Below are 27,713 nucleotides of genomic sequence, written 5' to 3' on the forward strand. Positions count from 1 at the left end.
ATGCAGAACACATCTGAAATTTCAATTCAGTTCAAGGCTTCTCTGGTTTTAGCTAATATATAAAAATTTATATAAAGTATTTTATTAGGCTAGTTGAGAAATAATTTGGCTTTTTCATCATAGTCCAACTTGGCACTGTGGTTAAGTGTGGTGCTGAGTAAGTATTACATTATCCCAACTATGTCAGTCAACACTTGGATTAAACACAGAATTAATTCTCAGGTCTGCATCAAGAAAAGCAAAAAAAGAAAAACCTGTCTGGAAATGCTGTGGGAAATTACAGCTTCCTAGTGAGCATTTGTATGTCTCCTTTGGAGTTCTAAAATACCTAGCATTCTGAAAGAATTTGTTGCTATAAACCTGACTGCACTGGAAAATCCAGCTTTAGTGCTACTTCATAAAAGTCCAAAGCTCCACGAAGTGCTGCCTTTTCTTCCCAAAAAAAGAAATCTAAGAAATCTACACAGCACAGCCTGTGGTGCAGAGCAATTATGGTCATTTGTCCTTCCTGGCCCCCCCCACACATCCCTTCCCAGCAGAAATACAAACAGTGGTGCTCATTACTTAAAATATAATAAGCAATGTAGATTACAGGGCTGTTCCAAGTAACAAATCTGCAAAACTGCAGTTTTCTACAATTACATCTCCAAAGACACATACCCAAATACCCGCCAGTGTGGTTATAAACCTTTTTACACAGTAATCTGCATGTCATGTCCCTTCTTGCTAAACCTGCATAGTGCCAGAAACATTACCTGTAGAAGTCTGTCATATGGTTTTAAACCTCCCAGATCACCAGGGCCAGCTGGTCGAATGTTTTTGACATACACTCCTTTTTCCAATAAACCATCTGAGACACTGAACCCAAAGTCTTCTCCATCAGAGTCCTTGTACAAAGTTACCTGTGGAGGAGAGGTGATGTGATGAGAACAAAAAAGAACTTTGTCCCTATTTCTACGCATGAGACAGGTTTTCTTCCTAAGATGGTTTTGGTGATTTTTTTTTTTCACATTAGAGAGATCACTTACCTACTATTTGGTACTTACAGTATTAAAGTTGTCACCATTTGGACATTATGTTAATATTCTCAGAAGCCACCTTATTCTTCTGTAAATAAACACCCCTTTTCACTTCTGCTTGTCAGCTGGAAATTTGTGATATTTAGCCCACCTTTTCTGGTGTTACTTTTTCATTCTTATTATTTTATCTCTCTTATTCTCTAGCTGCCAGGATCTGAGTACAAGATAATGTTTAGTTTTGCTTCAAGTATGAAGACCTGGCCTCAATCAAACAATTGGTGTTGTATCTTGCAATCAAGGGAATAAAGACCATTGTCAGTTTAAGCTCTAGACTGCCTGGTTTTGGCCAGGCAGTGGTCCACCCTGTAAAGCCTAACCTCAGAAGTGCTCAGTATAAGAGTTATAATGCAATTCTTTAAGGAAGTACAAATAAGGCTCCTTCTGAAAGAGCTTGCAGGCCGTGTTCTTACAGTCACATAACCATGAGGTGGTCATAAAAAGCAGGAAACAGAAGATAATAAAACAGGAGAAGGTTTTTCAGGTATTCAGAAGACAAGTCCTCACAGATAGTTTTGTGAATTCAGTTATTTGACAGATAGAGACTTCTTTGTGGGTAAGTGGCATGCTTAGGTTTTTACAAACCTGTGTTTTTAGTGCTGTAGCATGTATCACCTTGAATTCAAAATGCACTGGTTCTATCATACCTTGGCTGATAAAAATGATATTAACTTTCCAAAATTTTATAATGGCTTGGTACAAATAATGTTCCAAGGATGTGTTACATCCTTGTGTGTACCAGCCACTGAATTCCTTCCCGTTTCTGAAATGGAGAATCATTTGAATTGAAGGGGATTTTGGAAAGTCCCTAGTCCAGTGTCCTGTTCAAAGCAGGCTGAGGACGTGGTTGGTATTTCACAGAAGGATGCCAAGGCACAGCAGTGCTGGGGCACAGCACTGGTTGGCGCTGCCTTCAGAAAGCTGCTGAGCTCCTGTTTAAATTGCCAGTGTGAAAAGGTAAGCCAGAAGGTTTTGAGACCAGGGTGTCTCAAAACAGGAATAAAGGATTTGGGCTTCTTTCCTGCTCTCTGTATTTTTATTTACTTGGGTTTAGGGACGTATCAACCCTGCATTGACCAGAATGAAATCACACTCCCTAGTAGGTTTGGTAGCTGTCCTGGGCAGCAGCTGAGAGCAGTTGGATACAAGGGCCGTGGCTGCAGCAGTAGCACTGTTTTCTCTGTGGTTGGTGCATTGTGGGGCTGCTGTGAAAACATCAGAGTCTTGCGCCATGGGGAGCACAAACACCCCCAAATGGTGTTTGTCCCTTACTTTACCCCAGCTCATCCTCTTCCCTTGTTTTTCTCCCCCTGAACAGCATAGCAAGGCAGAAAGCCACACCTAAAGTCCCCTTAAGCTAAAAGTTTTCTTCCTGCCAGTGACTTTTTTGGATGTGAGCTGTCATTTCATACTTCGCAGGGACTGTGGTGATTTTGGCCCTCTTTTGCTCCATCCTACTCTAAGATATCTTCTAGCTGAACCTGTCATATGTCCTCCATCCCTGCATGAACTTCAGGAGTCAACAGGCATTTCAGCTACTGAAAAACCCATCTGCAAATTCACAATAATTAATCATAAAATGATTTTAATTTGTATCAACAAGCTATTATCAGCAGAACTCTAGGGAAATTCTAATAATTTGCTATGAACTGAGGCTTTTGTTTGTGATATCACAGCATGTTTAGCATGGCTTTAATGAAAAGTGTGTTTGAAGCTGCTTACGAATGTGCTGCAAGACCACCATTCTGCAAGACAAAAAAATTAAAAGGCAGGGAGATACATTTTACTGACAGATTTGTGTGCACTTCCTGGCAGAAATTAAAAATAACTAGCTGTGGACCAAGACCCAAATTCTCTTCTAACAAAGTAACTTTTTTTATCCTCAGCATCACAAAGGACAGAAGTTCTTCAAGTTAACTGCTTCTTAAAGAAGCCTTGAAAAGTTAATGTAAAAATGGGATATAATGCCTAAGAGAAGATGACTTGAAATACTCTGTATACTCTGTCCTGTTCTAGCACAGGTCGTACAATTTTTAAAAGGAACTTCCATTTTCCACTTACTCTTTTCCCCTTCTTCAGGCACTGGAGTCAAATGGAGTTGGATCCAGCCCCAGATGAACTACAAAAGCACATGAAACAGGGGCTCTCTGAAGACATCTAGACTTTATTCTTGTCCTGAGACAGGATCTACTGCACCTAAGCCATTTCAGAGATACATTTACCTGCCCCACATTTTCAAATCTCCAGTGATCAAGATTCCACAGTCTATGAAAGTAATCCCTTCTAGTCCTTCAGATGTTTCCCTAGGGTCTAAACTAAATCACCCTTGCTAAGGCTTAAGCCTGTTGCTATCCACAGAGAACAAGATCACTTTATTCTGTCTTTCTCTGCAGTGATGTGAAATAAGGCTTGCTTTTCTTGGGACCCTGTCCACATGGTCAACATCTTTCAGTTTCAGATCCCAAACTGGATACTATTACAGTCAAGACCTTCTCAAAGCCAAACTGGAGTGCAGAATAGCTCACCAGGGATGGTGGTCCCATTAATATTTTCTATGAGAGTGTTGCTTTTTACCCTGTTTTCAGTGAGTGATCTATCAGCAAACAGAACTCACAAAAATTTGGCTCTAGACACCTGCAGGAAGAGTCATTACATTACCACACCTTAACCCGGATCTTGTCTGTAATAATGCACATGATACTTCATGCCCACCTTGTGAGACAAAAAGTTGAGCATTTCAAATTACAAAGGGTGTAAAAGAGGGATTTTGCTGTAGAGAGTCAGTGGGAAGTTACTGCAATGGAGCAGGTGAGGCAGAGGACAAGGAGGGGCACAGACCTTGGGAATGATCATCCCAAGTCTTTTATCAATCACAACTTACTCATTTCAAAGTATTTTCTAATGTTTGTGGTTCTTCAGATCTACAGATCCTGGATTTTTACAAACTGCTCCCCTTATGGCTATCTTCTCTTGACTTCTGCTGTGCTTAACAGGAGCTTGGAACTTAAAAGAAACTGATGTTTACTTCAGGGATGAGGTAGCAATTTAACTTTGTTCCATGTTTGACAGCTGTCACATTTTTCAGATGGAAGTCATCTGCAAACAACTTTCTTTTGTATTTGAAGTTATAATTGTGGGTGTAATTCTTCTCAGGGCAACATATATTCTTCAAAGAGTATCTCTGATAAAAGCCTTGAAATACACTATTTCTTTTTAATAATAGGTATGGACAAAGCCCTACCACAGGTTCCTCATCTTGACTTGCAGCAACCCTCTCTGAAAGGAATAAAACTGCAGACAATTCACACAACACCTAAATCATGCTGGTTTATCTACTGCTGATCACAACTCTTTAGAAGGTCTGACCTCAATAGCAAAATCTCCATTTGGGTGATTTTTTAGACTTTTAAATTTACATCATGAGCCTAAGGGAAAAAGAAAGTGGATTTGGAAATTTAATTAATATTTCATAATGAAATTAAATAGTTACAAATTTAAAACACAAGCTTATACATTTTGAGTCTGTGCCTATGCCTCTTCTCCCTCTCAAGTCTATGGGAAAATGCTTAATTTAAATTCATACATCTTGCACAGATCAGCTATTGAGATATTTTAACTGACTCTAATTTTAGGTTAATGACTACTTGCAATAATAATATTGAAAAATTATCTGATCCTAGTGCATATTTTTGCTCTCAGAGGAAAGTCTGGTCTGTGAAACTTCTAAAAAGGTCTGTTATGATTTTTAGAAAAATATTAATCTATACTATTACCTAAGTAGATTAAATCATTAAAGGCATTCATTAAATTTGTGTACTGATATAGCAATATACTACCCGGCTAAATTAAATGTTATTAAACCATCTAGAACAAATGTTTGAAGAGATTTGTAGGACACTTATCTCAGTCCTAGTTTCCTCAGGACACAGATGGTTCACGTGCACAACTGGGGAATGCAATGCAGAGAGAAGGAGCAGTGAAGCATTCAGGTTACTTTGCTGCAAAGTGAACTCTGCCCTGCGGGCACAGGGATGCAGACTCCTCACACTGACAGGGACAAAGGCACCTGCCCACCCCTGCCCTGCCCACAAGGCTGGGAAAGCTCAGCAGCACGTAGCCAAGTACATCTTAAACAAGCTATGCCTGAGCTTGTATCTCAAAATGAACCCATACCATCACGGTTTTCCAAGTCTTCCTATTTTTCAGTGGCCCACCTAATTAAGACTTTTGCCTCCAGAGGGCAGAACACATTGCCAGCAAGAGGATATATGACAAATACTTCAACCAAGGTATTTCTCTGACAGTCATTCCTGTGGCATTGCAGCTCTTTTGGAAAACTCTGATTGAACAAAATGTCTAAAGGAGCAGGTTATCAGTGTTAAATAGAGGTCTAATACAAAAATGAACATGAATACATGACAGAAAGTAGCAGGCACACTGCTACACAAAGAACCAGCAGGAAAGCTAACAAGTAAGAACTTGCTCTGATAAAAAGCAGTCCATGCTGCCTGGGCTAACCTGCATGTGTCATAAGGGTATAACCTTACTTTGGGGAATCAGAGCATAACATCCAGTCCCTAGTCTATTTTTCTTGAATGACTGTAAGGATTTGGAAAATCATCGGTACAGGTCAATGTTTCGATTTTTTAGAGAGGAAATGACTCTTTTCTGGGTGACAGAACAGACAGTAAAAGCAAATTCAGCATCACTTCAGCAGACATGGGAAAACTGAGTATATTGTCTGAACAAAAACTGGAAATTACTCCAAGGGAAGGTCAAAGCAACATTAAAAAGGGCCAGCTGAAGCAAGAGAAAGCTCATGGACAGGTTATTTGTACTACCCAGGACTCTAACAGCTAGTTACTATCACAGAATACCACTAACTCATTAACAGAAGTTTGAGGGCTCCTTTCCAGGTAACAATTTATTTTAACGTGGAAGGCTGGTTTTGTAGTCCGGAACTGTGCCACTGCTGAATGTGAGCACACTGTGAAATGCCTACTGGCATACTTTGGTTTTATACTTCACATTTATTCACTACTCAGAAAAACTGAGCGCAGTACCTAACTCCACTGATCACATCCAGCTGGAAATAGGAATAGCTTAAAACTATCACAACACATCCTTATTTATCATATACACTGGCAATGATTTAATTTACCACATGAGATCAATTCTGTACTACCTTCTACAAACATTCATTTAGCCCACACTCAGCAAGTCCTTACGTTGCTGAGTGAACTGAACTACAAACTGTACTACAAACTAAACTCAGGCAAATCCACAGGGATTAGAAACCAATCCACAGGGATTAGAAATCAACCCTAATCTCTTGAGAATGAGCAGGTGACATATTAATAAAATTTCCCTGTGTTCTGCCTCCTTTCTGGAAAGATCCCAGACCTTTAAGATGAAGATGGGTGGAGGAAGTGGGATGCTTATTCCCATCAGGAAGAACAGCATCATAATGTCCCTCAAACTGGCTGCTCTTATGGCCTCACTGGTCTTGAGACCTGAAGTGGCTAAGTGTTTGCAGTGCAAATTCAAACATACTTTATCCAGTACTTGCTAGGAGTGCGGTGCTACCTCCATATCACCGAGTGACTTCAACCATCTTGAGCAGTGAAAAGTTGCATAGTCTGAAGATCATTTATCCTTTTCAGAGCAAAGGAATTTTAAAGGGGAAAGAAGCAATACCTAGTTTGAAATAACATTCTATATTATGTACATCAAATCTCTTGCATTTGATTCAAAATGAGTGTTAATTTAAAAAAGGACCTATGGGAGCCCCAAACCCTCCTGAGTAATTTCCTGAAGAAATGTATTTTCTAGAAATTAAACTTTGCTTTCTTAATGAACACATTCTGCAGAAAAGAGTTATTGGTCCTGTCAATTCAAATTACCAGTAGATGCTCCTTTCAAAAGAGCAGTGCCTTTTGAGGATTTATTGTAAAATGAAATAGTAGACAAGGATTCATATTATTCATTTGTTTTCCTCCACAAGGATCTATCATTAATGTGTTTGTAAGAACTAATATGCATTGCCCCCAAATTACATCTGTGGAGTCATTATAAAAAGTCCTTACTGTGTTGCCATATAATTAGAGTTCCTGTGCTGAATATATTATTTCAAAGCTGTCAGAAGAAAAATTACAGACCTTGTGTAACTCCACAGGAGTTGGTGACATTATTTCTTTCATTTCTTGCTTAAATTTTCTCAGAACCATGGACTTTCTCCCCACATCTGACGGCAATGTGTTGCTACGAGTAGCTTGACTGTAATGTGGCCTTACAGAACTTCTTTCCTGGAAGCTGGCTTGTCTTCCCAGCTGGTTACGAGGTTGTGGGTTCTCATGATTCAAGCTCATTGTACTTCCTGACATGATTGTGGCCTAGAGCATTAATGAACAGGTTAATTTGTAACAGAGAATGTGGGTTAAGTAAGTGGTTAATTCATAGCAGTAGGAAAAACACCTCTATTCTTTGTTAGAACACAATCACTCAGGGCACAGCAAAAGGCAAAAGGATAGATGTTCAATCTGCTTGCAAGTCACTATAAAGTAAAGGACCACAACAAAACACAGTAACAATACATGAACCCTATGGGTAAAAGTTTTCAGATGGCATTCCAAACTAAAATACTGAGCACCAGAACTACTATGCTTGTAAGCCAGTCCCCTGGCAGACTGAGGAGTATGTAGTGTAATTGCTTATTTTAAAAATATTTTACACATAAATAAAACAACATCTAAGTTGTGGCATAATTGCATTTGTTGGAATTGGAACTACAGGAAGGCATTTACAATTCAGACTGTGTGTGCAAGGTAAAAATATATGAGCCAGCAGAATATATAGGTAGCTCTAGAGCCAGCATGGGCAGAGTGCCTGGATACTCCCCCAAGCTTAGGAAAAACTCAGTGCAGGTGAGCTCACTGCCTGAAAAGAAACTTTGCATGACACACACACTGCAAGAGTGGTTGCCTTAACTCAGCACTAATACTGGCCCTGGTCTCACTGCTAGTTTTAATCTCAGTAAAAGCCTTTTGTTTTAGATGCAAGAATACATGAAATCATGAAAGATGATGATGGGAGACACCTCACCCACTGGGTGGAACAGAATGAACTTGAAAAGCATCCATGCACAGCAAGGAGCCTTCAGTCTTGGGAAAGATTTTCTGCCCTAGGGAATGGGAGGCGTATGCACTTGGGCACAGCCACTGCAGGGACAGGGTGTCCCAAATTTCCTATTATCTCTTCTGATGGACACCTGGAAAGGGAAATGTAAAGACCATGACCAGAACTCTGACTGGGACTGGATGCAGACAGCCAGTTTGAATGGGAGAAGTAAAAAATAAGGGCAAAACAGATGAATAAATGTTTGCCTGTAATTCTGGTGAGCATGTCTGTCACCCTTCCTTCTCACAGCTCCAGCACTACTTTCACTATAAGATAATGGATTGTAGCCATAACACTCTTTTGTGCTCAGTAATGACTGATATCACTGTCTGATGGAGCAAAAGCAGCCAGAGGACTTGGCAAACAACAGCCTTCTTTGCTCTTTGACTGAAGACCTTGAAATGAAAAATGATAAGGAGTCCTCGACTATGCCATGGCACTTCATAAAGTAGAGGCATGGCCACTCAGCATCCTGTCACACTGAGTGAGTCTGGCTTTTTTTTCAGAGCTGGGGGTTGTGCAACGAGGCAATGCTATAAATGGTATGCCTACAGTTCTGAATTTTGCTTTCATGAAAGGCTGAGGAAAATTCAGTGTGTTGAAGTAACTGAATTCTGAATTCTGGATGACCTATTTCTCTTTTGGTATTATTATCTATTTCCATATCCTTCTATTATGCTCTGAATACTGAAAACTGCAAGAGAAGCCTGCAGTACTAAACGATATCTAACTATGGAATTAAACCAGTATAACATTTTCTCCTACATTTCTCTGGTTTTCAATAACAAATATATGAGAATCACATTTTGCTACCCAAACATGCAATACAAAAGCCATAAATCTGAGGAAGTAAATTAATCTGAACTGAAAAACTTTCACCCAGTTATGCCATTCACATTCCTCCTGGCTCCTAAAGGACTTTATATAACATAAAAATGAAAATGAGATTCTGCCAGTTTTGCAGCTCTAGGAATTAAAAGAACATAAAAGAAAATATTTTAGGACCTTTCATTCTGTAGCTTTAATTAGCAGTATAATGGTAATTGTTCTGATTAGATAACTTACAGAAAAGGTGATTAGACAATTAAAGACTCTCAAGTTTCTCTGTCTCTGTTTTCTTCCCCTGATACCCTCAGCACAATCTAACACAAAGCATGGTTAGATTTGTAATAAACTTAAAGATGAAATACGAAAATTTGTTACATGGTGAAGAAATTGCTGTATAACGAACATTTCTCACAGCGGCAGCTTATTTTTCTTTCAGAGTGGTGTGATTATAGGTGAACATTTTGAGAAGCTGATTTTCTTTTATGTTCATTTTAATCAAATTAAGTTTCAATTTAAAAGACAACCTATAACATGCTAAGAAAAGCTGCATGAAGCATCTGTCAGTGAATGGAATGTATTGCTGCAGGAAGGCTATGCCCACTTAGAAGTTCTGTGCCATTTGCTGCCTGTACAGACAGCATCGATGGTTATGCACAGCAGAAGCTGCAAGTCAGAAGCACTGGGGTGAAAATGTTTATAGAATTTTGGTTGCATTGCACAAAAGAAAACAGCTCTGGTTAGGGGCAGGGGAGGCAGCTGCACAAGCAAAAATATAAAGGTAAAGGGTAGGTACCAAGAGAGTCATGTTTCTCAAACACAGACGCCTGTCAGCCTTGTCCTGTGGAGAGGGGTTAAAGCTTTTAAATGAATTGGTGTGATTAGTGCAACTTAAAAGAAAAAAAGGAGAAAATAAAATGAATGTAAACCAAACCAAAACCATTATATTTCTCTATAATTGGAAAGAAAGGTTAAGATTTTTCTACCTCTAGTTCCCTCAGAATTCCTGACTGGCCACAGGTCTCTAAATCCTCCAGAGCCTGAGACCAGAAATTTTCCTCCTGGTCAGCCTCGGTGTTATCATGGGTACCTGTGAAGCTAGATTTACAATGAGAAGTTAAAAAAATGTGGACTTTTTCCCCCCTCTAAAAATATATATTACACACGTGCCTTGCCACAGACTGCAACTTGAATGACAACGTTATGCAGGAGAGTGGGGAAGAGTCGCTGACCAGGAGAGGCCGGATGGACATGCAGAGCACATGACAGACAAGCCTTCTCATAACCTGGCAGTCACTAGCAGCTGGCAGGATCTGAGCAGCGAGTTGTTCAGTAAGGAGATAAATGGATTCCAAGAACAATTCAATACACATTTTTACTGGATTGAAACCAGGACCTCCCTATGAAATTAATGAATCAACCAGTAGCTGTGTGCGGAGCTGCTCCGTGCAACAAATATTTGCAATAAAACCTTTCAACCTCACAGACTTCTCCCAGGCAATATGAAAAGAGTCCTCTTGTTGTTTTTTTGCAAACATTTTGCCAAAGAGTCTTGGTGGTGCTTTTTACCTGATTCCTTCAGCCTAAGCTGTATTTATCAATTTAAGTCCAGCTGATCGCCATAATATAAACTGCTCCAATCATTTAATATATAAACACAGAGAAACTTTCAGGGATGACACTGTCTTGCACGGAAACTTACATCTCTAGTGTTCATAAATGCACCAAACCCTTATTAAAAGCACTCTTGAGCAGATGTTGGTGGCAGTGATGCTTAGGGTTAGTCGCTCAGCAAGTGAGGCCTGATAAAAACCACAACTCTGGGCTATGGTGACACAGCCCAAAGCAACATCTTTACAGTGTATGTGTATATACAGGGAGGGACGCAGGAGGTTTTTCTACCTTAGCAAGGGGAAGCAGCTCAGTAAAGGTTCACACAAGCATCAGAGCTGCTGCATGGGAGAGGGCTGATTATGTGAAAGGCACAGGGGAAGAAAATGAGGAAGGAAAGTGACAATTCACTCTTTTGGTGGCAGCAAGCTGTTACTTTGGAGCAGCTGCCCATGGACTGCAGCTAGTGGTGCTTAACAGCACATAAACAGAGCAAACACTATTATGGAAGCATCTGAGGCCTTGCTTGACAAACAATGTATTACTGAGAATAGCATGAATGCAATTCTGTTTACATAATGGCTTTTAAATAGGAGAATTGCCCAGCACAAGGGAGGACAGCTTGAATGCTTCACACACATGATACTCTGCCTCAGAGATGCTTTCTTACAGCTACAATCAGTCAAGCAGACAATGGTCAGCCATTTCAATCTCTTATTGCAATGATTCTCCACCTAGCATCAGTGTCTCTTCTAAGATATTGCAATAGATACAGCAATGGCAATAATACCTACTCAGATCATAGATGCAATTCCTCCCAGGCAAGACAAGAAAGTATTTAAAACATTATTTTAGAAAAATCCTTGACTTCTGAAATGAGCTTTTTCAATAATTCTATGTAGTTCTTTCAATAGTCAATGTTGAACTTAGACTAATTTATCCATTACAATATCGTTTGTTATATTGCATATTAATGATATCAAATGGAACTTAAGCTAATGAACAGGATAATTTGAGGCAATTGTCTGTGACAGAAAAACCTGGATTTCCTAGAACTGGAGGTCCATTTCTTCTCTGACTTCTGTGAAATAGAAAATCATGATACCTCTATGTCTGGACTTCTTTGTGAAAGCAATTTCTTCTTCAGCTCTCCTCTCCTCTTTTGCTCTTTCTCTGAGTCTTGTGTCTTGGTGTATGAAATCTCAACTTTTGCATCTTCATTAAAGACACATGAGTAATTTGTAGCTGAGCTAATACACCAAAAAACCAGACGAGGTACCAAAATAATTTATCTAGATGTCTTTTTTATCTAAAACCTGAGGGATAGATTTAAGTCATATGAAATATTGTTTGATCCATAATGAACATATTTGGTTTTCTGACACTTTTTTAAAGAGACGTCAGAAATTCAGATGCGTAAAAAATCTGAAGGAAATGCAGTAGGACAGATAATGAAGACATGGGTATCTATGATTTGGTTCTTATTGCCATATGAGAGACAAAATCTTTTGTGTTTTTTAGTTTTTTTAATAAGGAGGTTCTTGGATCTGGCAGACTCATTCCTGTAAGCATTGATGTTTTAATGCGTTAAACATTTTCTCTGGAGCAGGAACTATAACAGACTTGTCCTACCTGTCAGTGATAGGTAGACACCAGGCTAGAGAGTGGTTTAAGCTCTCTGGTTTCATCTGCTTGCCCAATGAAATTTCTCTGTTGATCAACAGTAACTTAATGCGGTATTTTCTGCTTTTAGCCTGTTTTTCTCATTTCAACTGTTTTTCCTTTCTTCCCTTGTCTTCTCACACCCCCTGCCTCTCACCTCTGCCTCAGCCCAGCTGGATCTCACTTTTGTGCACTTTTTGGTTTCCTACCTGGAAGTATTCCACTCTTCCAGCTGTCCCCCACCTTTTCTTTGCCCTCCAGAGGCACCTTTCCACATCTTTCCCTCTTTCTTCATGCTCCTGATATTCTCTCCACCTGATCTTTCTACAGATGTTTGCTTTAAATGGTTTTCTTGATTCTCTCCCAATGTCTCAGTCTCCTTCTGTTGCCACATATTCTTGGAAGATGTGCTACACAAAACAAAGTCAAGAAAAAATTACTTTCTACAGCTAGAGAAGAACAGAAATTGTTTAGCTAGAACTACAAGAGAAGAGGTGCTTTTCTGAGGATTCCTGTAACATGCTTGAAGAGCAGACACAGCCTTCTCAAATACTCCAGTACTTGGGATAGCAACACCATCAGATGTGGCACCATCCATTTTACAGATACAGCATTAAAGTAATCATTTAAATTTGTACTGTAGCTCTCAGGTGTAAGTCACATTGACAAGCAGAACAAGACTCTTTAATGTGCATACCTTCTGCTGAACAGTGCTTTAAAACAGTAATAGAACACATGCTTTTCATTTAGAAGATTCTGTATTTTACAGTCCAGCTCCCCTGATTCACTGCTCATCAACTTTTTCAGCCCATTACTTACATAGCTGCAAAACAGTGGGTGTTCTAGAATCCATGGCTGTATCTCATTTGAGAACAAAGTATGGGCTGTAACTGTGGATAAAGGCCCTATTAAACTAAAAATACTAGGCTACCAAGAATGGGCAGTATGAAGAAAACAATCTAATTTCCTTTATTAAACCCTGTCCACTATTAGCTTATGAAAACTGCCAGTCTGCTTCTGCAGTAGAGACCAAAGGAGCTGGATATGGACTGAAAATTCACACTTGTTCATACCTTAGCTGTCATCTCGCCAGCCTTGTCTCCAGACAAAATGCCACAAAGCCATGGGCTGTATCAGACTGTTATTCGAATTCCGAAAGCAGCATCTAAACTTTGCCTTGATTTGTATTTCAAAGGTTACAGACTGGACCTCATGGATTTCCTTACCCAGTATGTTTATACAGGCACCAGGAAGGTTTTTTTTAATACTAAACTTGAATTTTTCAGACTGACGTTTCAGGCTCACTGTGTTGGCACACCAAGAAAGTTTATTTCTCATGAAGGACATGCATGTCCTCAGGTCCTGAGGGTGGTGGCTGCAACGAGCACAGAAATCTCTTTTACTGTGATGCCTGTCTTCCCAAGTCTGAGCAAGAACTGTTCATTGGCAGAAACCACCCAAGTCTCTGCAGTGGATCCACTAACAAATCCAAAATAAAAGAAACTTAGAATAACAGATGGATTTTTGCATCTTTCACTATTTCCAGGAATTGTGAAATAAAATTTTTTTCCTCAGGAAGTGCTTTTTGTCTGCAGAGAAATTAACTGAAAATGAGATTTACTTCTCAGGAGAGGAGGAATAAATGCATAGCAAAATAACAATAGTTTGGCAAGACATTTGTACCTGGATCACTTTTTATTCCTGCTGAATGTGAATGTCTCAAGCATTTATGGAAGAAGACAGTAATTTGTGCTTCTTTGCTCAAACCAAAATGAATTTTCATAGAAGACAAAAGATCAACACACCAGTTGTCTTCAGCCACATTATCTCTAGGTTTACTTTTGTGGAGTGGAAAACAGATCAGATTTTCCCTGAAACTTGCCCAAGCGAATCCCCTAATTTTTTTGTTTGTTTATTCTTAAGGGACAAATGCTGTGTTTTATAGGATGAAGTAACTTGAAATAAATATATGTCTTGGTTTTGGCATCATAATCCTCCATTAAGTTGTCCCAGTAAGTTTCATTAACTACACTGTGTATCATATTTAAAGGAAGAGCTGTTATAACTTCATTAGAAAAACATAATTTAATTCAAGACAGCTAGTGTTCATTTTTGAGGCACTGCTGCAGCTGCAAACCAGAGAACAGAAACTCGTCTGCGAACTTACGTGCTTGCTGCAGGTCGATCCCACTCGTCGTCACTCAGCCCTGGATCATGAAATGGGTGGCTCCGTGGTTTGCCTGGAGGGGACAAACTGCCCTGCTTGGGACTCCTCCAGTCGTAGGCATTGAAGTTGTATCCTGAAACCTGATAGGTGTGTCCTAAAAAGATGAATTACTAATTTACAGCAGTGCATATGCTGAAATGACATGAAAGCACACCTCTGAAGCTGGGTTGTCAAGAACTGTTGAATTTGTCATTGTTACCTAATTTTTTCCTGTTGCCAGATTATTTAACCTAGATTATGTCTGGAATTAAGTATGCTCTAGAGTTTCTCTTGTGAAAGTCCACTGAAAGCAAAATCTTAAATATATCTAACACTGTTCTACTACTGTTTATGTCTCAGCTGCTTCTATATTTAGTTCTAGATACTGCCACAATTTATCAGTTACCAATTTGACATCCTAAATTGAACATAGTGAATAAATCACATGCTATGGATGTGTTAAATATATGTTAACAGGGTCATATGCAACATGCCCAAAATTAAGCTAAGTTATCAAGGAAAACTGCTTCAGATGTATTGAAAAAAGTTTCCAAAGATGCATTAAAAAAATCCCATGAATTTGGCTTTTCAGGTGTCCTTTTCCTAGGGCTCTGAGAGCTCAGGAAAAGCCTGTCTCACAATGGGCACACATTCCCAGGACCAGTGTACACCATCTCTATCATCCATTTCTAAGTGTCTCGATGCTATGTAAGTGGCATCAGATGGCTTTTAGACCTGCAGAGTATATATCTGGGTGTTTTTATCATACAGCAAAGCAGGTATTACTTCAACAGTACTTCTTTAACTGAAACCAGTTGTAATTCCAAGCAGGAAGCAGTTTCCAAGTGATGTATCAAGAAGAACACACGGATCAATGTGTCACAAGCTGATGCTGATCTAGTAAGCAAAATCCATTATGGTAGAACTGATATACATAATAGATACACATTATCTATCTATCTATCTATATATATATATGTATGTGTGCAGTTATGTATGTATATACACACACACACATATATATATAAAAGCCACATATATATGTAATATACTGCACCTTGATATATTACATTTTTAGCTCTATAGTTGGTGTTTTTTGATGTGCTATTTTGTTGATGACTATTACCACTGCTGCCACCCCTCTAAGGAGGGTTATTTGCTTCCATAAATCAGTCTAGACCTGTCTCCCTCAAATGCTGTGTACCTACTGTGAGCATTTTCCAGGAACCTGGCAGATATTAACATAGTCCCAGAATCTAGGAAAGGTACTGGTTGGGAAATGTGACTTCTGTGTGGTGAAGGCTCTGGATTAGTAAAACAGACACATAAAACAAAGGTACAAAATGGGGTATTAATTCAAGGAGAGAAAATACTGCTCACCAGCATTAAATTGGTAATTAATAAGATAAAGCATAATCTGGTTCTCCAGAAACATGCCCCCAAACTCCTCAACTTGCTTAGTCTGTGTCTATTGCCAAGAAGGGTTTGGAGCAAAGCCAAACTCAGCTTGATGGGTCAAGAGAGAATGAACTTTAATAGAAATGGGGGCCACCACGACACCAAGGGATAAAGGCACAAATCTGTTTGTACTCAGGCTGTTTAGCAGAAGTGCCATGTATCCAGCCAAGTCTGGGCTGATTTCTTCAAGGGAGTTAAAAAAAAATCTGCCTTGAGATACTGGCTCAGCTTTGGCACAGAATCCAAATCATCAGGACTTTGGAAAGCATTCTGGGCCTCAATCCTTTCCACAGCTGAACAATTTGCTCCAAATATATTCCATTCATCCAGAAAATAAGAATTACCATTCTGGCACTTTTTCAGCAATACTTCTCCTTAGAACTTAAAAATATCAGAAGAAAATCTAATATAACTTATTTTGATAAACTGACCAACACAGTTAAGGAAAGGGGTAAAATCCATCCAAATACCAACTCTAGCGAGAAAGTTATTTGAGGTAAGGATATATCTGTTCAAATACCTGCCAGGTAATGGGAATACATGCTTTACTGTGGAAATAAGCATTTTTAAAAGAGTTAAATAAAACACAGAAGTTGGGTGTAAGTTATTTTTCTTGTTATCTAGAATATTACAAGATGCAATATCCGGTAAGATCCTTCACTGCCTAAATAAACATATGTTATAAATTGAAATTATTTGAAAATCCTACATAAAACAATAGTCAGAGAGAGGTGAAAAAATTATCATTATGGATAATCATGTCTTTAAATGGAATGATTGTTTTTGACAGCTGAGAGAGTTAGGTGTTAGTACTCCAGGGATGAGGAAGAAGCAAAAGATTTACAAATCATAGGCAATGACTAATGTTGCCCTTGAGCCATTTATAATAAATCTGTTGTCATTTAAAAATTAATGCATATGGGCATCAAACTCATTAACATCTCCAGAGTGTTCTGTATCTTGCATTGATCTGTACTTGAAGGATAAACTCATTTAGTTGTGGATGAACTATGGACCAAACTATTCACATGTCAATAAAGCTAACAAAAGCCTGTTAATGTATTGATAAATGCTTTGTAAGGCATCACATCCTCATGAAAGCATGAATCTGAGGCCAGCCAAGTGCAAGAAATCAGGCTGCATGCAGAGGTGTGTGGTCATAATGAGACAGCAGCACATTATAAAATACAGGCTTAAAAAGTACAGATAAAAAGTTCTATTTAGGGCAAAGGAAGGTCAACCATGAAGGCGGTAATTCCTGCTTTCAATTTTGATTGTATTTTTGACAGTACCTTGATTTCCAAAGCTGGTATCAATACCAGAGCCATCCCATGACTCTACTGCGCTGTCAACACTTGGGACTGTAGTGGAATAGACGTCCGAGAGCTTGGCAGATTTCTGTGCAGCAGAGCTTTCATCCTCCGCATCGCTCAGCTCACTCACGTGACCCACAGGCACAGAAAATTTCTTGGGACTGGTAGCTGAATAGGATTATATAAAAAAAGGAGTTGATCCTTGCTTTACTGCAGTTCTGAGAATCTGGTTTTTACTTCTGACACCAAGCTTTTCCATGGATGGGCTAAATGCTTGTTAATCTGCAGTAACACATGCATTAAGGACCATGGATGGTACCCTTGGACACACTCACCATCTGTTTGCTTCTTGATTTTTAAGGTGACAGTTTCTCCTGCCATCTGTAACAAATGAATGGCTTCACTCAAAGGTTTTCCTTTCAGACTGCTACTATTTATTGCCAGGATTCTGTCTCCTATGTGAATTGCCCCAGTCCTAAAATAAGAGAGAAGTAAAACATTGAGAAGAGAGGTAGAAGGCAAAAAAGGCAATTTCTTTGCATTTTGGAGCATTAAAGTCTCATCTCCTTTTCTTTGTTCTTTTTTTTTTTGCTTTTATTGCTGTGTCACAGAGTAATTCTTTTGTAAGAAACACTTAAAGCAAGTCACCTTTGTTGTATGACAATAGCAGAGCTGAGGCATGATGTAGATTTCTGTGTTACTGTGACAGCTGAGTTAATCACCTGTGGATGACATTTACCGCAGCCCACCTGCACAATCTCAGACAACTTGGTAAGTCCTAAAATTAGTCAAGTTTCGAGAACATCTCACAACATAAAAAAAAGCAGTGTAAGCAAGCAACCAGCTATTTCACAAACCTGGCCTTCAGGACGGGTCAATCAAGAAAAGCAAATAAATTATTTTTGTATAAATGGTTCTGGCTGTGCACAGTATCATGTTTTGTGTGCTGTACTTTCTCTCTGAAACCACCACCAAAGGTGAAACCACCAAATTACAATGACTTGACCAATCTGAGAAATAACAGGTGACAAAAATCCTTGTAATTTTCATTGTTTTCTATCACTTACCATGAGGAACAGTTCTGCTCCTGTGATAAGGCTTCCTATGGTGTATGTAAGTACACATACAGATGCAGTGGCAGAGAAGTGTACAATGAGTTCAGATAATTTTACTTATTTACTTTCTTTACTTATTTTACTATACAACACTATTGGTTTTAAAAGACTGCTAAAATGTTTCTGTGACTGAGCAGTTTGCTTGATTAGGTTTTCCTTGGTGATCTATAATAAGGACCACAATCCTCTGCCTTGTATAGTATGTAGATCCTGCTCATGCTCCTGGAGCTTGGCAATGATCAATAAACAGCAGCAAAAAGATTATGAACTCAGAGTTGGAGAATTATAAAAAAATCAATCGCTAACCAAAGAAAATTAGGGTTTTTAGGTAAAAAAAACCGAATCTCTATCTTGACAGAGAGAACATTAAAAATAATTTTCTTTCCAACTTACCTTTCAGCTAATCCTCCTTTCGTAAGGCTGGAAATGATTATGGGATCAAAGGGCTCTTCAGTACCAGAGATTGTAATTCCAAGAGGTCCACCATAGCGCTTGAGCTCAACAGTGTAAATAATTGCTCCAGAGCTCTCCTGTTCATCTGCAATAAATGCCAAGGGGATGCAATTGGTTTTTTATGAAAGAAAGAATTAAAAAAATAGCATATTCAGTCTAGTGACTGGTAATCAAACAATATTATCGAAGTATCACATTTCAGATACAATTCTTAATCATATTCCACCAGATTATTTTCTAAAAAAATAAATTACCTATTATGTAATTTTTTATTGCCAAAACCTAGACACAAGTTTGACAGAAAAGCTCCCCTTATTCTCTTAAGACTAAATTTTACTCTCTTTAAAATCTTTAGATCTCCTTGCCTGTTAAACTAAAACTTAAGGCTATTTTGTTACAGAATCACAGACTGATTGAAGTTGAAAAGGATCTCTGGATGCCACCTTGTCCAACCTCCCTGGACAAGCAGGGCCAACTACAGCTGGTTTCCCTGGGTTGTGTTCAGCTGGCTCTTGAATATTCCCATGGGCAGAAACTCCACAACCCCTCTGTACAACCTGTGCCAGTGTTTGGTCACTGTCAAAGTAAAGAAGTGTTTCCTGACACTCTAACAGAACCTCATGTGTTTCAGTTTGTGTTCATTCCCTCTGGTCCTGACACCGGACACCACTGAGGAGGGCCTGGCTCTGTCTGCATTACACCCTAATAAGATTCCCCCTTTGAGCTGTCTCTTCTCCAGGCTGAGCGGTCCTATCTCCCCCAGCCTTTTCTCAGAGGAGAGATGCTCTAGCCTCTTCACTACCTTTGTGACCCTTTTCTGGACCTCATCCACTGTATGTCCATGTCTGTCTTGTATGGGGAGCCCATGGACTGGTCCAGCATTCCAGAAATCTCTCTCCAGTGCTGAGCAGGGGAGAAGGATTACCTCCTTTGACCTTCTGGCCAAGCTCTGCCTCTTGCAGACCAGGAGGCTGTTGTCCTTATTTGGCACAGTGTCACATTATTAAAGAAAAGGCAAGTTACTACTATGGTGTAAATACTGATACTCATATATTTCTTGAACTGAATGGAAGGTATTTAAAATTAAAGGTAATTTGAAAGTTTTGAACCCAAACCTTCTTAAAAGAATTCTGGGAAAAGTCAAAAGTCATTATAAGATGAGCAGCTGTATTCATAAAATAGTCCATGTTTTTGATGGACATGTTTTGAGCTTTTTGTAACAGAATCAAAAATAACTTCTGTATACTGAATTATCAACTAAACTGAATAGTAAGTCCATTAGATATTATTTCATGATATTGCATGATGTAATTTGCATAATTTGGAAGTTTTATCTCACCAAACAACTATCAGAACTGGAAAAGAACCCATCACTTGAGTAAACTTAAATCCAATGTATTTCCTTAAACAACATTCAATAGGTATTGCACCAACAAGAAATGTGGTTTTATTTATACAATGTTCTTTACAATTTATTAAAAATACCCCAACCACAACAAGAGAGCAATCAACTGCAGCATCTTTGAGTATTAAAGTAATATTTTAATATTTAAAATGCCAGAATTCTCCTCATATCAAAATAAAAAATGCTTTCTAGCTCGTGTTCTGATACTGGAATTCAGCCACGACGACTGGTCTGGTGGGCAAATTTTCTTAGATCTGTGGGTAATGACATTTTGAGCAGTTCAGTGAATGTGGAAAATGTAGTCTAGGACACACATTCCATAAATGTTACTAAAACTAACCAAAACAACTTACAAAACTCAAATGTTACAATTTCTGTTCCTGTAGATAGAAAACCTTAAAAAGGGGGAAAAATCCCAAACCAACATCACTAGCAAAGGCTCAGAGTTGCCTCCTTCTAATACTGAACATGGTACTTTAGGGCAGAACTGGAGGAACACTAATATCTTTGGAGCTACTTTGTTTCTTCCCAATTTGCAGATAATTTAGGTCTTCAGCCCCTCACCTTCCCTTTCCACTCTCTTCTATTTCCTCCTTGCTATCCATGTACAGAAAATGCTACATACCAAGAATCAAAGGAGAGAAGAATTCGTGGTGCTCATTTAGCAAAGAATAAAAAGGGGTTTTAGTGCCTACGTGGGGCATTGCCATCAGTGTTTTGGCACTGTCCACATCAACTGCACTTTATTTGACGTGCTCTTTCCAGAAACACCCAGCTCCCAAGATGCCACTGGAAGCCCCTGTCTGGCACACAGCTAGTGGGCTAGCATGCAAGCTGCCACTGCACAGCAAAACCATGGAAGCTTTGCTTGCTTAAAGCATTTATGGAGCAGCCACAAATCCCCTGGGATCTAATGCTGGTACTGTTCATGCAGCTGCGGCATGGACATGGTACACGACTTCAGCTGAAAGGTGGAAAGTAACATGCCTAGCTAACTGAAAATTAATAGCCAGCAATTGCTAAGGGGTGACACAACACTAACATTTCTCTGCTATAAACACAAAGTGAATAAAAAGTTACTAACAATCAGCAGCCCTTCCACATGAGAGCTGGAAGTCTAAATCTCAGTGAATGACTGGAAAGAAGACTGGTCCATTATGTCTGTTTTCTGGTTAGCTGTAGGTCAGAAAATTATTGGCAGAATGTTATGCTGAGCAGAATGTTGGAGCTGACCAAGAACAGGGCACACATGTGGCCTGAATTCACCAGGAAGGCCAGTTCTGCCATGTGAAAGCAAAGAATGATGATATTCAAGAAAGGGAGCTAGCCATTAGGATAATCAGGATTTAAGATTGTCCTCAGTTTGGGAAGCTGGCAAGAAGAAAAGGAAAGAGAAAAATTGCTGGAAATACACCTCCATCTGGGGAGAAGATATAAGTGAGGTTAGTACCTCATGGTTATGTGTCTTAATGTTTTTGAAATTTTCCATCTTTCTTTTCTTGTGATGCAATTGTGGGTAGTTCTTGGAAACCACATTTAATGAAAGTAGGTCCTCTGTGCTGCAATGCCTCTGCTCTGCCCACTGGCCTCTTTCTCATCCGAATAACACCTGACCAATACAGTGACAAGGGCAAAGAGCAGCAGGATCTGGGGAGCACCCGATGTGCATCATCCTGCTGTGGCCTCAGCTGCACAGTGGCTCAGAGGAACACAGATCTGAGACCCCCACACCCTGCCTCACCTTCCTCAAAAAAGCATGCAGTGAAAAATAAAAATAAGCTTAAATCTTAATCTTATTCCGTGTTTTACAAAACATTTTGAGTGCTCCATGCCTACATATTAATCAGCATCAGGCTTTTATTTCCCCGGGGAATTTATTACTTTCCTCTGTTGAGTTTGACCAGCACATTTCTTCCTTTGTGAGAAAAAAAAGAAACTTTCATAAGTAAATTAATGGCAAATACACAAAGAATTATTTTAACTGAGATATACTTTTTATTACACCTTTGCTACTATTATGCCACTAAATATTTTTTCTTTAACATTTGAGGACACACTCATTTTAAATTTCAAAGTACCTGAAATCTGCTATAAATACTTTAATTTATGCTTTGACATTTAGTCAGCTCTTACAAGAACAATTTGTACAAATTGTACAAAAAGAATTTTTTTTCAGTAGCTTTCTGGATAGCTGTCCAGTTACATTTTAATCTGTTCAGTTACACCAGTAATGTCTGGATAAAACATGGTAGTTGTGTAAGAATCTTGATATAGATATATATCAAGCAGTGTGAGTGTGTAAAAGAAAACTGTGGTATAAGAATCCCCCTGAGACTAAAATCTGTATCAGATCCCATGGTGTGCAATACCCAAGAGTGCAATGATCTTATTTTCCATGAGTGGAGACTGAAATCCCCATTTCAACTACAGCGACAATTTGCACAAGGTACTAAATGCAGCTGCCTTTGCTTTGCACTATAATACTGAGAAGATACTTTGTTTGCTTTTAATATCAATTAGGACAGGAAAGAAAAAGGAACATAATCTTCTAGCGCAAATCTAAACACCACTTCAACAGCTGCACTTAATTTAAATAATCAAGTGTGGCAGGTTGTGCCTTTTTGCTATGAGATTGTAAAGAGCTGAAGAGAAGTGAATCTCCAGTTTGTGCTTTTGTGTAACACTGTAATATAAACACCAGTAATAACAGTAGTTATAACTGTCTTACTTTCTTTGCACTACAATGCATAACAACTCACCTATTGTCTCTAGGTAGAAATTCTGCTCTTATGGAATCCACAATGGGGAAGACACAAGACTATTAATAGGTAGAGGTGTAGAAAATTATGGCAGGTCCATTATCCCACTGGGCTGATCAGACATGGTTCTTCCATCAGATATCCAGCACAGTGTGTAAAGTACTACTCACCTTTAAGCATGTGCACAGTCGTACCAAAGTCAAATTTTTAAGTTTATGGACAAAGCACACACCGCACCACTTTGCTGGAGAATGAAAGCCTAGGGATCCACATTTTGCTAACCATTATTCCAATTTTAAAAGCACAGAAAATCCCAATACTCTGGTAAGAAACAGATCAACTTTATATGGCTGCACCTGAGGGCCAATTGTCTTTTCAGTGAACTTAAATTTTGCAGTGCAGCTCCTGCAAGCAATATAGCCAATGAAAAAAATCAGCACTTTATATACCGTTAAAATTCTTTTTAGGTGACATTTTCTGATTTTCATTAGCATAAACCAGACATGTTCAGAAAAAACATTTCACTTAAATTTAAAAGAAATCCCCTATGCTCTAGAAATCCTGAAAATACACATGAATCTGCAATAGTCATTGCTAATACCGGAATTATCTTCGTCTTTGCGGATCTTCAACTTTACAAGATCTTCACAGTGCTGAAGGATCTGGACAGCATCTTCCATTGAGCAGTTGTCAAGTCGAATATTATCTATTGCCAGCAACTTATCACCCAGTTCGAGTGTCCCAGTTCTGCAAACAAGCAAACAAGCTTACATGAAACTCACGTAACATTAAAAGAAAGGCATCTGGAAAGGTCTAAACATTATTATAGAAACAAGATGGATTTTAGGACAATTATTTCTTAATATGCCTTCTATTTTTCTAACTTTTCACAAAAGTTTTTATTAAAAAAATAAAAGTGCACAATCTCTTCACAGTCTCTTACAAGCTCTCTGTTTAACTTGAATTTGGCTGGTTACACACATATTGGGACCTCTAATGTCTTACCTGTGAGCAACACTTCCTTTCTTGATATCAGAAATAACCAGAGGGTCCCCTGGTTTTCTACTTGATGGAGCTGTAATAAAGAATATATACAAACATTTGGTTTTGTTTCTAGATATGCAGATGGACTAATTTTGTCCACAAACCAATACTTTATACGCATTCTTTACTTGCATTATATTCCCCTCCTACCCCTAAATTATCTGAACTTCAGGTAAAAACAAACAGCAGCAGCATATTGGCAAGACTGAATACCCCTCAAACAGTAGAAAATTCAGAATTGGAGCAACTGGCACAAGTGAATGTATCCTGGTACGTCCGAGTTCTGGGTTAGACCAGGACTGAGCATGTGAAGACATTACAGTACAGCTCCAGTCATCTGTCATAAAATTCTGCATAGCTGCAACACATAAGGAAGACCTTCTGTCATTACAATCTTTCAGTGCAACCACTAATGATGATCTTTTGCCAGAATAAATCCTGTAATACTATATCCCTGACCAACAGAGCTGCTCTGACAAAATATCTAGAGTGGGCTAGTCCACATTCTTTTCATCCACTTCTGTCCCATCCAGTGCTTAAGGCAGAAGTATGAAGGCAATGCATCCTGGGCGAGAAGGAGGAATCCACTTCCCAGTAAAGGAGATGCTGTGGACAGTGGCCACACATCCCATTGGGCTAATACACTATTACCATGTTTGCACAGGTGTAGCTTACATCACACCAATGTTTGCTTCACTGTAACTCACTGCTTCCTCTGAAGCAACCTGTGCCTCTTTCGATGAGTAACCCTGCCCCCCTGTACTGCTGCTGGAACTGAAGAATTGTGGACTTTTCCCAGCTTTGGGGATACCTACTAGAAGCCCTGCAATTCCAGTCAGTTTAGTAAAACTCCCATGACTCCCATCCATGCACACTTAATCTCTTTATGGCAGAATCTGACATTAATGGTCAATTTTTCTATCTGTCCATCATGGTTAAAAATATGCTTTGCTCTTCAACGCCAGGCATTGCAATTCTTTACTAACTTGTGCAAAAGTATTTGACAAGTTTCTATTGGCTAGAAAATTTGCTCTGCAATTTTGCTTGACCTTTAGTTGCCTAGAAAGCAGTTAAATACACCAGAGGAAGACAACAGTGATCAGTATCTACTTCCAGAGGACTGTTTCTTGAAGTGGCTTCACTGAATGCAGTATTTTGGAGGGCTCATCCGCTTGCTGACAAAAGGCTGCACTGAAGATCTGATATGGCAAGCAGTCAGCTTAGAATTTGAGGGTGGTGAAGACAAATTGTTAGACATCAGTGCGGCACATGCTGTCTACCTTTGGGAAGAGTATCACCTACAGCTGCTCTGTGGTGAACAGAGACAGACTTTTGGGACTATTGACAAGAAGTATAAAAGATTGCCATGTGGTATAATGCTCTCAGCTCTCCTGAAAGCATTAATTCATTTTACACATTTAGTGTTCAACTGCCCACACCATTCCTGCTCTGTGAACTGAGCCCTCTGCATTCTTTCACAGAAGGTAGTTTCCATCAGGCTCCCATACCTGAACTGACAATCACCCAAAAAGCTGCCCATATTGGAGGATCACCTACAAAACCCTGATGTCAGTTACTTTAGCAGCTCATGCATCTTCTCTTTGATGCAGAATGACAGATCTTCACGTATAGCAACCACATAGTAAATTAATAATGACATTTCCAACACAATATGCTAAGGTCTGGTTAACCTTAGCTGCCCTGGGTGAGACAGCCTTTGAATGTCCAAAGGAACTGTTCAACAACTGCTAAACAGACATATTTCAAATGCAATGTGAAAGTCCAGAAGACAGACATACAAGGACTCTGAAGAATTTTTAGAAATTTGTCTAAAACAGCACGTTTTCAGGAAATGATTATGTTGCAATTTAGAGAATAGCAATTAACCTTTTGCAAGATATGTAATTTTCATAGCTTGTTTCTTATACTTTCATGTCATGGGTCAAATATATTACAATTCCATAATTTACTTGAATCCTTTGGATTTGTTTTACCAATTAGTATCTTGTTAAAATTTTAGAGTATCACTTTGGTGATTTTTTAATTCTATGTTTTTACTCTATGGGTTGCCTTACTCTTGAGGTTATATGTTACCCACTGCAGACTAGGATTCGAGTCTTGAAATACTTTTTATGAAAATGTCTTACAAAATTACCAGAACCTAAGAAAACAGTTAATTATTGTTGTAAAAAGAAGAGAGGAGGAACCAATATGAGGGAAAGAGCACAGCTCAAAGAGCAGAGCCACAAAGTACATGCGAATGCAAAGATTATGATGCTGCACACAAAGTTATCACCATTTCAAACTAAGGAAGTGTGAACCAGTAGCATTTTAAGAGTTCTCCTGGGCTATTACTTGGTCTGCAGAATGAAAGACTTTTTGTAGGCACCAAACACAGCTTCATTTCTTGATATCAGAAATAACCAGAGGGTCCCCCGGTTTTCTACTTGATGGAGCTGTGTAATGAATTACACAGTGTAATGAATCCCCCATAATGAGAAGCAGATACACCACACTTCGTTTTATTATTGTTCAATACTCATGGCATACTTCCTACAAATTATTCAAGTTGTTTTGCAGAGATAAAATAATGAATTTCCTCCCAAACTTTTGTACCTTTCTGCACATTACCATAGGCTAAGATTGCCTCCCAAACACTGATGAACAGATGCTGTCTCCAGCAAGAAGATTGAGTACTAGTACCCTGATTTTACAGATAAGCAAAGGAAATACAGGAAAATTTTGGTCAAGGTATGACAGTTTTCAGTAAGCAATTTGAGATATCCATGCCTTTATATCTCACAATAGTTCGCAGAATATAACAGCTTTATGTCTGAAATATAACTACTGGCATTTTTAGCAACAGCTGCAGAAGAGTAGCATTTCTGTGAGTGCAACCCCATGATCTCAATATTTCTGCATAAATTCAAGCAGCCTGTGGAAAATCTCCACCCCCACTCCCAGAATGACATGTCTCAGCACAAGTATTTTGCAGAGAAAAGAAAAGCCACCCTAATTTCTCCAGGGCAGCATTAAACTACCTTGACCATGAGATTGCCTCCTTTGTCTTTCTGCAATCCTCCATCTCATTCATTATGCAGCCTCCATCCCCTTTGATACACACTGCTGTTTCATCTCTCCCCAGAGAACAGAGAAACCAGAGATCCAGAGGGAAAGCAGTATTTGACCATGTAACATATCCACATCTATTTAATGCAAGCTTGAAGTGACACTGCACAGCTTCCAGTCTCCAGAATTATTTCTGATTTTAAGAGGATGTTAAAAATGAAGCACCTTACCACTCACCCATGTCCAGCCTTCTTGTTCAAGTCCCAGCTGCCCCTAATCCTGATCTCAGCTCAGTCTCTCCCCTCATTTTCTGCTCTCTGTTACAGCTTTACACTTGTTTCCTCTCCTTGTCCCCTTTTGCTTGTCCAATGAAGATGTCATCTTTTCTCCTCCCTGTTCCAGCTAGTAGTCTACCTAATGTTCAGCTTTTGTAGAGACCTCAGAGTCTGCATGAATAGCTACAAGTGGAATGAAGAGTGCATAAATTTGTACAGGTACTAAATTTAGTGTTGCAGCTAAATGTCTCCTGTTAAGCAAGTTG

General features: G+C 39.0%; 1 protein-coding gene across 19 annotated transcripts in view; it reads right to left on the reverse strand.

Annotated features, from left to right (window-relative positions):
• Positions 1-27,713, reverse strand: part of GRIP1 (glutamate receptor interacting protein 1) — a 328,821-nt gene that overhangs the window by 2,105 nt on the left and 299,003 nt on the right. For 15 of the 19 annotated variants that reach the window (XM_072922895.1, XM_030259213.4, XM_041712099.2 and 12 more), the window contains 11 exons: positions 24,065-24,134; positions 23,661-23,806; positions 18,836-18,980; positions 17,663-17,802; positions 17,307-17,495; positions 14,518-14,671; positions 12,560-12,760; positions 10,064-10,175; positions 9,874-9,918; positions 7,235-7,468; positions 756-902 (listed from right to left, as the gene is read on the reverse strand). In XM_072922895.1, coding sequence (XP_072778996.1) covers positions 756-902; positions 7,235-7,468; positions 9,874-9,918; positions 10,064-10,175; positions 12,560-12,760; positions 14,518-14,671; positions 17,307-17,495; positions 17,663-17,802; positions 18,836-18,980; positions 23,661-23,806; positions 24,065-24,134 — 1,583 coding nt within the window. The remainder of the gene's footprint in view (positions 1-755; positions 903-7,234; positions 7,469-9,873; positions 9,919-10,063; positions 10,176-12,559; positions 12,761-14,517; positions 14,672-17,306; positions 17,496-17,662; positions 17,803-18,835; positions 18,981-23,660; positions 23,807-24,064; positions 24,135-27,713) is intronic. The other 4 variants (XM_030259188.4, XM_030259152.4, XM_030259146.4 and 1 more) reach the window with 1 other exon arrangement.

Source organism: Taeniopygia guttata, chromosome 1A, assembly GCF_048771995.1.
Source record: "Taeniopygia guttata chromosome 1A, bTaeGut7.mat, whole genome shotgun sequence".
NCBI lineage: Eukaryota > Metazoa > Chordata > Aves > Passeriformes > Estrildidae > Taeniopygia > Taeniopygia guttata.